Here is a 12,736-nt window from a genome sequence, read left to right on the forward strand (position 1 = left end):
AATTTAACATGATTTTCCATATACAATGTCCCTTCTGTTTTCTCCTCTGGCGTCATTACATCAATATTGTTTATTACTTCATGCAATCGTTCTTTTAACCTTTCATGCTCTCTTAATGCCTTTATGGTTCCAGTATACACCCTCCAATAATTTTCAACATGCATGAGCATGGTGTTGAATCTGTGTTCGACAATATCTTTAACCAATTTATCCTTCTTTTGTTGAATATTACTCAGCTGTTTGGTAGCCTTTTCTGCTTGCTATTTCCAATACAGAACATCAGAGACATCATCCAAGCTTTGTCCTGCGGGATATGAAGCATATTCATTTAAAGGAGTTCCTGTTTCAAGCTGCAATATCTTTGCTTGTAGCCTTTGATTCTCCTCTTTACCCTTTTCATATAAACCCTTATAGGTAACGTTTTCCCTGACCAAGAGCTCTGTTTGATCTAAATTCAGTTTGGCTACATCCAAGTTTAATTTTGCAGTGACCCTAGGGTCAGGCTTTCTTACCTGATGGATCATAAGGTGTCCAAAAGTTTCTTCAATATCCACAATAATTGGTCTTTTTCCTCTTGGGTACAGTGCCCATTGTAAGAGAGCCTTTTTATCAGGATCATATCCTGAGCCTACGAATAATTTATCTATCTCTTGAGGCAATACCTGTTGATTTAGGTCTTGCTTCTTCAAGAATCCATTGAACAAAAGTGCTGAATTAATATCCCAACCTGAAAAGATTATAACACCAGCCTCCTTTAATATTTTCCTCCCCTTCTCAGGAGTCATATCTTTCATGAGAGCATCTATCTCATCTTGCAGTCTTCTCATCTGCTCTTCTTCTGGTCTCCCAGCCATACATCGTCTCACATGAGCCCCTTTGTACTGGTATAGGAATGAAAGGAATTCTCTTGAGGAAGCGAATCCGTCATCTGCAACAAAGTCTTCATGCTCTGTCATCCTTATATCAACTACATCCTTAATATTAAATTCACCAGTTTCCACATCTACCTCTGTTTCAAAACCAGGGGGATAATCTTCTCTAGGGGAGTCAGCAGGGATGCTATCAACAGTTGACTGTGGTGACATGTGAGCCAATGGCTTACTATCTTTTCTAGTGTTGACAAAATGGAGGAACTGGGGGGGAACTCTATGCATAATTTCTACCTCATGCTGGAGTAGTTTTTTGGCTATCTCCAAAGGATCTTGGAGGTTTCCAAGTAGCTCTCCATCCACCATCCCCCTTGCTCTTTTCCACTTGAAGGCTTCCCAAGTCATCTTGCTTCTGTCTCTCAAAACCTTGGCCTCTTCCCTTTCAAGGTTCCTGATTAAATCATTTGGCATTTTACCCACATGTACTCCAGTTGTATGATTTCATGTCCAAATAAAGTTTCTTTACCTTCAGTTTTTTGCACAAGTCATTGAAATTGATAGCTTGAATTTGATAATGATCAACACACTGTAAGAAGTTCAGCAGATCGACATCATCTTGAAACACTTGCCAATTATATAGGTTGTCAGGAACAGATGGTCTTACTTTCATCTCTACTTCAGATATCCCTGTCATTGTTATATCATTAATTTTCTAACACAAGGTGACATGGGATCTAGCTTCCTGCTCAGATCATGTTACTGTTATGAGGCCCCAAAATGGTGCCGTTTTTAGAGGACCATGTCACCCAGTGCCCTAGTCCTAGAAATTAGGGTCCCAAGACTAAAGGGAGAGAAATGGAGATAGTGAAAATTTGATTTTGATACATGGTATGAGAAGAATCAGAGATTCAATTAGGCTTCAAGGGATAAACACCAAATAGAGGGTGTGAGGGAGGACAAAATTGTAGGCAAGTACAATTTAGGATGCTACACTAACATGTCAATAGGTCAGGAGAACAAAGGAGTATCAAGTAAGGTACTGATAAAGGATGGCTCCAATGAGGGAGAGATAAAGACATGTACCTTTTTGGGGTGAGGCTCATCAACCATAGTCTCTAGAGGGGATGGAAGCAAATTAAAAGATGGAGTAAGTGAAACAGGAGTGGGAGCAAGCACATAAACAATTATAGAAAGGATATACAGTGATGACTGACTCGCAGCCTTCAAGTTGACCTCATGATCCTAGCCATCACTCGTAGATGACACTTAAACACATGCACAAGTTGGTTTTGGAAGTTTGAAGAGGCTCAAAAAAGTAGTGCTTCATGGGAGAGGCCTCCGAATCCATCAATTGTAGAGAAGAAGTTGCAATTAATGGTGTAGGAGGTGCTACTAAAATGGGTCCTATATTCACAATCATGAGAATCATTTCTTATTTTTCTCTAGTAGAAGTCAGAGGAATAGGAGATATTGATAGAGGCTATGATGTAGGAGCCAGGAGTGATGAGTGCATTTGAGGTGAACACCTACCCTTACCATACTAGGGAGGATGAGGGATATTAGTTATGATCAGAAGGTCAACGGGAGGGCGAGTTGTAGCCTTGGACAACACGAGTTGCCTACACTAGGTGTTGTCGAAGAAAATGAACACTGCTAAAGGCTGTGTAGTTTGAGGTGGATGAGGACGTCTACTCTGAGGAACAAGCCTATCCTTAGCCTTCAATAAAGAAGGGACAAAAGATACAACCCACTACAGTACAAGAACAGATAGGAAATTAATAGGAAAAACTGATTGAGGAGGAGATAATGAAATTGTAGGTTGGACTGATCTAGAGGCCAACTCCCTTGTTTTGTACTTATAATATGCTTTATATAGTAGATCTGCATAGGGAAGCATAGGTCCAACTAGAGTATGCCAAAAATGATCCAAGAAAAAGCCTCCACACGTAATCAGTGGTTGGAATCTGGTATCTTGGATGAAATGTAGTGTTTGCTCATGAGAGAAAATTCAAGCATTTATTCACAACCAAAGGTATTACTTTCATGGTGATCAACCACAAGATACCTAGCTTAACTCAAAATAGTTCTAATTTAGGAATAACCAGAAAGGCAATCAACACTGCCTTGGGTCCTTCGAGTACCATTAACGTGGTGTTACCTAGAGGAGAAACAAAGAACCCATCATGTGTGCAAACAAAGGCACAACACTCATTTATCTTAGCTAGGATGTAAAATAGGGTAGGCTCCCTAGTCTAAGGATCATACAGAGGTGAAAAATATATGTCATAGTTTTTTTCCTTTAGCTAGGGGGTGAGATCAAGGTGATAGTGACCATATTGATAAACGGGTTACCAGTCAACTCATCTAGTCATGCAACGATGAAGTTTGATGAGGGAGGTGGGAGAGGATCATCGTATATTTGAATCTTACAGTTGGTTTTATCAATAGACTTGTTATATTTATGGTTGCAATCACCAACTCGAATGGCACCATTGTCTATATAAACTTGGACTAAATGTCTAAGAGGAATACAATGCTTGGTATCATGCTCGGACGAATGATGGTTCTGACAAAATTTAGAACCATCATACCATGAAGGTTTTGGTCTATTGTCAGGTAGTGGTATAATCTCAGGAAGGGTTATAAGATTCTACATTATGCTTAGATAACTTTTTGAAGACTTGATTCTATTGTAGATCCTGTGTGGACCACTCAGTAGCTTGAGGGACTGTAATGACATTTTGTACAACCTTATTCTTTTTAGAACCTCCTCTAGATGACACAACTCTAATAGTTTCAACATGAGATTGAAAAAGATTCTTCAAATTGAGTCATTGTGTGCTAGTAATCAATGAGTGCAAAACATAAATTGGTGAAGTTTGAATAATGATTAAGGGCCAATTTATCCCTTAATGTTGGTTGCAGATTCTCGATCAACATTCTCTATAAATCACACTATCTGGTGAGTCAAAGGAAATCTTTGTAGAAATCGATTGGTAAAGAGAGATAAATTTTGTACTCCTCTTGTTAGGTTTCTACTTACAGTGAACAAGGTCTACTATTTCCAATAGTGCTATTGTTAGCACTGGATTCTTGGTCATCACAATAGATGGTGGTTGGATGCTCAGGAACAAAATATAGATCTGACAATATCCTTTTTATCCATACCGCATGAGAACTTGCTGATGAAGCTGCCATGTATTCTGCTTCTGCTGAAGAAAGAGCCATTGTTGCCTGTTTCTTATTACTCCAGGATACAACTCCAGAGCCAAAAAAAAAACATAACGAGATGTAGATTTCCTATCATCCACTGAACCAACCTAATCTGAATCTGTGTAACCAACTAATTCAAACTTGTGAGGAGGAATCTTCCCCTGTACTAGGCTGCCTTAACCATCAGATAAATAAAATAGCATAATACTTCCTTCAACCTTTTCCCACTGGAATAAGAAAATCGGATGTATGCTGTACACACTTACACCCGTAATTCATTCAGGCTATTGACTCTGAATCTGGCATATCCCAGAGAACAAGTAAAAGAAAAGGAAAGTCTATTCCCCCACTAGGATGGTCAGATCGAATGACTTCTTATATGCACTTTATGAAATGAAGAGACATGCGGTATAGATACGTCTCCTCCTTCATCATTAACAATTCCTTCAGTTAATGATAATTACTTTAATGACTCCCTCCTAACAATTATGGATTGGTCCCTTATATATATGTATGGTAATCGCTAATCTTCTTATCCGCCCTTTTGTCCTAATCGACATAAGCTTAATCGATGTCTTACGCAGTCGATGCAATAGCTTTATTTTATTCACTTATGCGGTGAATGGATGTCGAGGGTTAATAATCCGAAATTATTTTTATATTCAATCGTATTTGACTGATATCGATGCTCTTCATGGCCTCACGAATGATAGGTGGCATTACTTTGACATATCCGTCGCTTCTAGGAATTATTCGTAGTTGGTGTTGACAAATCGACATTTATCCATCTCGTATAATTCTTAGTCGATCCGTATTCATTAGAGCTTACACGATAGTCTTATCTGATGTATACGTGTAGCGTATTTAGCGGTCGGAATCTCTCAACAGATATCTCCGTTCTAAGTTACGATTGAAGTTACGATCCGCAACTGGCAGCTTCTTGTCGATATAGGAATACGTTGTCTCCACTTCGAGTGCGAATCATATTATTTTGATTACGGAGTATGATTAATTAAGTTAATATTACAATCGAGCCACTGAGAATGAAATCCGGCACTGAGTAGAAAGCTATCTCCGAGTCTCCTTAGAGTGCCCAATATGGACTTTGATCGTGATTGTTTACTATATGATTATTATTCCTGAACGATGGACCTTGCTAAGCATCATACTTGACCCATCAATAATAGTGGTCTTCCAATATACCTTCGCAATTTTGTCTCTTTTAGAGATTTCACAAAATTGCGGTGCTGGATTGCCATGGTATAAAGTGTGGGGATATTACATATGGTCTCAACTGCATTACACTATGATGCGATATTGAGATACCTTTTCCAACCTAAAAAGTTTATCCAAAGCCTTTAGCTACAACATGTAAGGAGCAAGGAAATATTTATTACCCTATCATGTCTTGCATGGAGCAAAAAGTCTGATAGGAAGTTAATTGAATATGCAAGAAGCATTACTAACTTTTATCCAAGGCCCAAATCTTGAAGTATAAAATGGATTAAGTTCTACTCAAGGTATTCATGTACTGTTGTAAAATCAAAATTTCAATAGATCGTCTTTTGTTGAGAATAATTAGTATATTCAATTCCTTCACATACAACAATGATGTCATCAAGAATATGCTTGCACTTGATGAATCTAGTTTTTCCAAATGAAACAATAAATGGGAGAAAATGATATAGCTTTGTAGTAAAAGCCTTGGCAATAATCTTGTAGGCGACATTGGCCAAGATGATCCACCTCTAGCTATACGTATACTCTACATCGCTAGCCTTATGTATTATTTTGACATTAAATTAAATATTATTGTTAATATTTTTGGCATAAATCTATTGAGATAAATTTACTCTCTAAAAGAAATATTAAACATATTGAAAAATAAATTTAATTTACATAAAAATTGTATGACTATTATTTTTATTAAATATTTATATCCTTAATTATAAGAGATACTTATAATTTACTTTATATTAGTTAAATGGATATAGAACTCTAGAACATATTTATAATGAATATTAAATTAATTAATGTGAAGAAATTTTATCATTCTTTATATTAATTGTCATTTTGGTCACCATGGCTTTCATGATTGCAAAATAAATATTAGAGTAGTAATTAAAAAAATTTAAAATTAATTCTAAAGTAACAAAAAATATTTAATAAATTTATAATTTTAAATGAATAAAATAAAAATTTATTTGTTCTTTAAATATATTTTTATTTTTTATTATATAAAATTAATTATATAATTATATTAGTCAAATCTAACATTTAAACATAAATAGTTGGAAGAATAAAAAGAACAACGAAAGGAACTTCTAATATAATATATTATATAATTAATAAAATTTCTAATGGTCATCATAACGGGTTAAAGTTGTCATTTAATTTTAATTGTGTTTTAACAGTCCAACTTATATTGTTTTCTAAATAACTAACGTAAAAATTATGCATGTAGATGTTATTCAGTCACATGGGCAAACGCCACTTTGAAGCATAACCAAAACATTATACAATTGTAAATGACTCTTTCATTTATTTATTCAATATTGAGTGATAATTGTCCTTTTAAGCATATGATTGATTTCAAATCTGAAGGTTTTAGTTTTCGTTTGTCTCTAACAATTGGTTGTAATGTGTGATACAGAGACTTGGTTGAAAGTTCGGAAATGGCTCAAATAGATATCCCAAGTAGTAGCAGCCACAAAGGGGGAAAAAAACATTATGGTGATGGAAAAGGTGGAGAGCAAACTTGGCTTACCAATATAAAGAGCACATTCAAGAATTTTTCTCAAATGTGGCGTGTGTCAGAAAAGGTTTGCATATATAGAGTGTCTAAATCAATAACAAAATATAAACCAGAAGTTTATATTCCTTTAGTTGTGTCATTTGGGCCGTACCATCACAAGGCTAATCATGAATTATCTAGGATGGATGAACATAAATTGGAAGCAGTTAATAGAATGTTGATAAGATTGGGTACAAAGGATGTGGCAAAATTGATTGGAGAGATTCAAAGGTTAGACCCTAAAATTAGAGAGTGCTATGAAGAACCAATCAATATGGACGGAGAAACATTATCTTGGATGTTTGCAATGGATGCTTGCTTTATTCTGGAATTTTTGAGAAAATGGGATGACAACTATTTCAGTCTTATTTTTCAAACAGGTTCAAAAGAAAATTCGATGTTTCGTGCTATCCTTGATGATATTAAGAAATTGGAAAACCAAATTCCTTTATTTATTCTCATAACTCTACTACAGTTAGAATATGGAACCTATGAGCGTGCAACAACAGAGTTAGCTGACCTGTTGAGTGGGTTCATTGACTTCAACGGATTTCCGCTCTTTCCATTATCCTATCGTGACGGTTTTAAAAAATTGAAGGCACTTATATCGACTCAACCACCGCCATGCCATCTATTAGATTTGAATAGAATGCTGATTAAGGATATGTTAACAAATCCAAATACAGAATCAGTTATTGCTAGAGGGACAAATCCAAATGCAGAATCAGTTATTGCTAGTAGGACAAATCCAAATGCAGAATCAGGTACTGCTGGTGAACCTAACCATGGACTGTGCGGGTGGTTTAGGAATGTGGGACTACCTGGTTGGATGCAACGACCCAGCAGCAATTCTTACCGAGAAAATCCTCTTATTGAAAGAAGATCTAGCTCAGATGTCGAATCTCTCGATAATAGCAGGTCTACTCCATGTGCCGAATTGTTAACAAATCCAAATACAGAATCAAGTATTGACAGTGTGAGAAATTCAAATGTAGAATCAGGTACTGCTGGTGAACCTGATCATGGACGGTGTAGCTGGTTGACAAATGTGGGACTACGTGGTTGGATGCAACTACCCAGCATCATTCCTTCCCCAGCACTTCCTTCTCGGGATAGCAGAGCTGCCTCACATTGTGAAACTCTCGATGATAGTAGGTCTACTCCTTGTGCCGAATTATTGCACAAGGCTGGTATCAAATTTGTGCCAGGCAATTTGGGATTTCAAAAGAGAAGGTTTGGAAAGGCTATGCTTTCTTTCCCTCGAATCGTAGTAATGGATAGCACAGAAATAAGTTTGCGGAACTTGATGGCTTATGAAGACTGTCAAATGTGCTCGTGGTCCCCAGAAAAGACGATAATTTCACATTTTATACGCCTCTTAGATGATTTAATTGATTCCGAGAGAGATGTTTCTCTACTTCGTAAAGCTCGAATTATTCAGAGCTGGGTCGGTAGTGATGAGGATACAGCCCGTATGATCAACGGTCTTTGTGACGGAATCATATTTAGTTCAATTAAAGATTTTGAGTTGGTGATGGAAAAAGCGCGAGATCATTATAAGAGCCAATGGAAGGTGTGGATCAGCCAGTTTCAGCATGAACATTTTTCAAAGCCATGGTATGTTGTCTCCATTCTGGCGGCCACAGCTCTTCTGGTTATGACTTTTATTCAAACACTGAATTCAGGTAAGAAGTAAACCTGATTTGTTATTAAGATGTTCACTAAATACCTGTGGCATAGAAGCATTATTTGAATGCTTGTATGCTCATAATTATTGGATGCAAGTTTTATGGGTGAACCTTTGTTAGGACTAAAATGTCAGTTTTCTTTCAGTTTCTTTTATCTTTACTTTTAGCTTGTATTACATATACAACTAGTTGCATGGTCTGCATGCAACAATAAGATAGGCATGGCATTTCTTTGTAGGGAGGGGTAAATGCTAGTCGTTTATCTTTGAATTTTTTATTTGTCTATTGTAGCAACAAGTGATATATGCGATACGTGGATTGTTTGGGAACCTTTTTTTTTCCTATTAGCTTTGCAGCCTGTTGCACAATTTATTTAAAATTATTGTATGAAAAGTTTTATGCGTGAACCTTTGTTAGGACTAGAATGTCAGTTTTCTTTGAGTCTCCTTTATCCTTACATTTTACTTGGATTATATATACAAAACAGGAAGCTACTATATAAAATTTAAATATTTTTTATTTAAAATTTTCAATAATATTTTCATATTTATTTATTTATTTTTATGACTTTGTTAAATAAATATTGGTTTATTACATAGAAGCGTAATTATAATGGCAGCAGAGAGGTGACATTGTTAAATCAATAATGATTTATTGTGTAGAACTGTAGTTACAATGGTAGGAAAGAGTGGATTATAATAATGACATTATTAATATAATTTTTTAATTTGAATTTTATATTTATTATACATCAAATTATTAATATTTAATAAAACAATAATATAAACAATGATATTTAAAATAACATAATTTATTAGTGATGTATTATTAAGTAACAAAAAATAAAAAATAGTAGTAAAACCAATGGATAAATAGAACCAAATATATTAAAATTATTTTGAACATTTTTCATTAATCCATTTTTCATTTGGTATATATTGTATTTTCTTAAGAATTGAAGTTTTAACTTTGTATTAGACATCATTTATTTTATTATTAATTGATGTTATTTTATTTTTCAATAATATTATTTCTAATAATATATATATATATATATTGAATTGTGCTCAAAATCATATATGGATTAATAACAAATATTTGTGAGAATTGTGAGACATGGGTGGATATTATGAAATTAGAGAGTGAGATGAAGAACCTATCAATATGGACAGTGAAACATTATCTTGGATGTTTGAAATAGATGCTTGCTTGATTCTAGAATTTTTAATTATTTTGGGTGATACTTATTTTAGTATTATTTTTCAAAAAGGTTCAAAAGAAACATCTAAGAAAGTGAAAATTTTAGAGTATTTATTACATCAAGAGGTGTAACCTACAATCACATTGGAATGCACCCCCTTGTTCAGATATTATTTTCTTTTTTGCCTAGACCTTTGGAGACCCTTTTCAGTTTCTCTTGTAGATGGATGATGCTTTTTGTTATGATGACTCTGATCAGGATACTATGTTTTGGTGTTTTGGATTTGATAGATGTTGTTTATGCATTATGATTCTATGGTTGTTTTGATGCTAGATTTGATATATGTATATTGTTTATGGATGTTAGATGTTAGACCTTATTTATGAATACTGATAATGGATGTATAGATGTTGGATTTTACTCGTACTAATCCATGGACTGACATATTTATGAGATGTATTATGTATCAGATTTGAATGTCATGTGTTTGAATCTGTATGGGGTGCGAACAAATGATCTTCTAGCACTCACTTCAGAGAGACATGGAATGTCAGGATTCTCTTCCATCGATGTGCGTGTAATTGTTGTATATATATATATATATATATATATATATATATATATATATATATATATATATATATGTTGTGTTCTCGGTGATGCAGGTTTGTAGGTACAAGGCATCGACTCCATCTAGTTCTCAGGTATGAGTGTGCCTATATAATCCTGATGGAAGTTGTGGGAGATAGCATAAGGCTCGAAATCCATATCCTTAGCCCTACTCGGTCATAGGATAGTGTACATGAGCTCAACAAAGAACGCAAATGTGGTTGATAGTTTGATCGCAAGAAGACTTGGTTTCATAAGATTGATTGTGTCATTAGGGTTAATAATGAAGGAGAGTATTCTCTTATATAAAAGACACTATAAAAAATGGAGGGATAAGATTAAGAGGTGTAAAGATAAATGGTCGGCTAGGATTAAAGGGTAGTAGAGGAAATAATTAAATGATAAAGGGGGTAGGTAAGAGAAGAATTAACATCTGAATAGCATGTGTCATGGGTAGAAAAATCTAATGAATTAATTAAATAAATAAAGGTTTATTTAGTTAATAGAGGAAGTCAGATTAATTTAATAAATAAAATATTTATTTAATTGAGGAAAAAGGTATTTTAAATAAATAAAAGTATTTATTTAAATGAGGAAATGCTTAGAAAAGAATTAATGAATTAATTAAATAAATAAAGATTTATTTAATTAATAGAAGATTTACAATAAAATAATTAAATAAATAAAAAATATTTATTTAATTAGACAAGACAATTTTAGGTGTCTGCATTTTGCCCCTCTTTGAGACAATGCAGCTTGTCGCGTTGGCTCAAAGAAGATAAGATCAACTGATACAAAGTTGCCCCAAGATGGGAATGATATTCCCCCTCGAGTGATTGGATGAAAAGACTAAAAGGGGTTGCAGAGAATCTCTCGATAGAAAAAAGGAAAAGATAGAAAGACTGATAAGATAGGGTGACAAGGTCACGTAGGAAAAAGATTGACTCAAGAGAAATCAACAAAATCGTGTTTGTCTTAAAAGGCCAAAATTTATAGTTTTGTGAGGAACATACACTATCATTTGGATAAACTATTGAGAGGATTCACTCAAGAAGGTTCCCTAGGAAAATAAAACTGAGAGAGGCTAGAATTGACAATTCTACATGATAAACATACATTGCCAATTGGATAAGCTTCTGAGGGGATTCATTCAAGTAGGGTCTCTATATAGGATCAAATGCAATGTGATGAACACAGACACTAGGATGCAGTACCATGTGATATACATAAGGACTAGGATAGGAGTAGCACTGTGTGATAAACATGAGTACCACTAGGATTGGCATAATTGGTTTGGTTGGATGTTGGAGTACTTGCCCTAGATAGAGTTGTGGGAGAGATTCCCTATGACATAGAGGTTGCGACCATAGTTGACCTCTGAGGAGCAAGCAGTTGTCGAGGGTATGGGTTTGAGACACATAATGTATTTGCCTAAGATTCAGGCAAATAGAGAATTGCTGACTGCTCTAGTAGAGAGATGGCACTCTGAAACCTGTTAATTTCATTTACTCATTGATGAGATGTAAGTCACATTAGAGGATATTTATAGGATCCTAAGGATACATATCCATGGCAAGTTGGTGCTATGTGATAGAGAGGGAGGCAAGGATGCACTAAGGTGAATCTCTTGAGACCCAATGCTGGAGATCAGATTGGGTCATGTTAGTTGGGATTTCATGCTAGCTACTGGATATAGACTACCAACAATAGTCGGAGGGGTGATTAGTGGCTACCTATGTTCGGACAGGGCAACATGGGGTATGGCTATTGGTTGGGGGAGGACTCTAGAGACATTGGTCACTCATCACACTAGGTATGCATGGCGTCTATGTGTGTTAGTGCATTTATATCATGAGCTTCACTAGTTTGTGTATCTCAAAGGCTACGAGTTAGGTTACAGGGTGACTCTATTATAGGTGTGGTCTTATGAGCATATTGTAGTGATGAGACTTGTGCATTTCAGAGGGAGAGGACATGGACAGTCCTTTGCACATTTGTATGGAACGATCACTTCCTAGTCATAGATTGGGAAGGTGGACTATTGGAGACGAGTGATTTTTGACATAGATAATATCATATGGAGACCCCATCTGGATTGTAAGGACTGGGAGTGGGATGCCAAAAAGATACAATATGTGTTTAGGAGCCGATACTTGATCAGTGGATGCCTTATATACTTCATAGGCATTTGATTGACAAGGTATGCGAGAAGTTTGGGTGGCAACAAAGGATGCCTCGGGGATCAGGAGAGTTTGCATGGACACTACGAGAGTAGGCTCATTGGGGGCTAATTTTTTCTTATGATGCTGCAGTTACTCAGTTTCAGAAGATGGTTCCAATGCCTTGGGATATACTAAGGGAT

General features: G+C 35.3%; 1 protein-coding gene across 1 annotated transcript in view; it reads left to right on the forward strand.

Annotated features, from left to right (window-relative positions):
• The window catches only part of LOC131078253 (UPF0481 protein At3g47200-like), a 249,428-nt gene extending 240,553 nt beyond the window's left edge, over nt 1–8,875 (forward strand). The window contains exon 6 of the mRNA XM_058015913.1: nt 6,736–8,875. Coding sequence (XP_057871896.1) covers nt 6,758–8,572 — 1,815 coding nt within the window. The 5' untranslated portion in view covers nt 6,736–6,757 and the 3' untranslated portion in view covers nt 8,573–8,875. The remainder of the gene's footprint in view (nt 1–6,735) is intronic.
• Nucleotides 8,876–12,736: the final 3,861 nt, after the last annotated feature.

Source organism: Cryptomeria japonica, chromosome 7 (genome assembly GCF_030272615.1).
Source record: "Cryptomeria japonica chromosome 7, Sugi_1.0, whole genome shotgun sequence".
Lineage (NCBI taxonomy): Eukaryota > Viridiplantae > Streptophyta > Pinopsida > Cupressales > Cupressaceae > Cryptomeria > Cryptomeria japonica.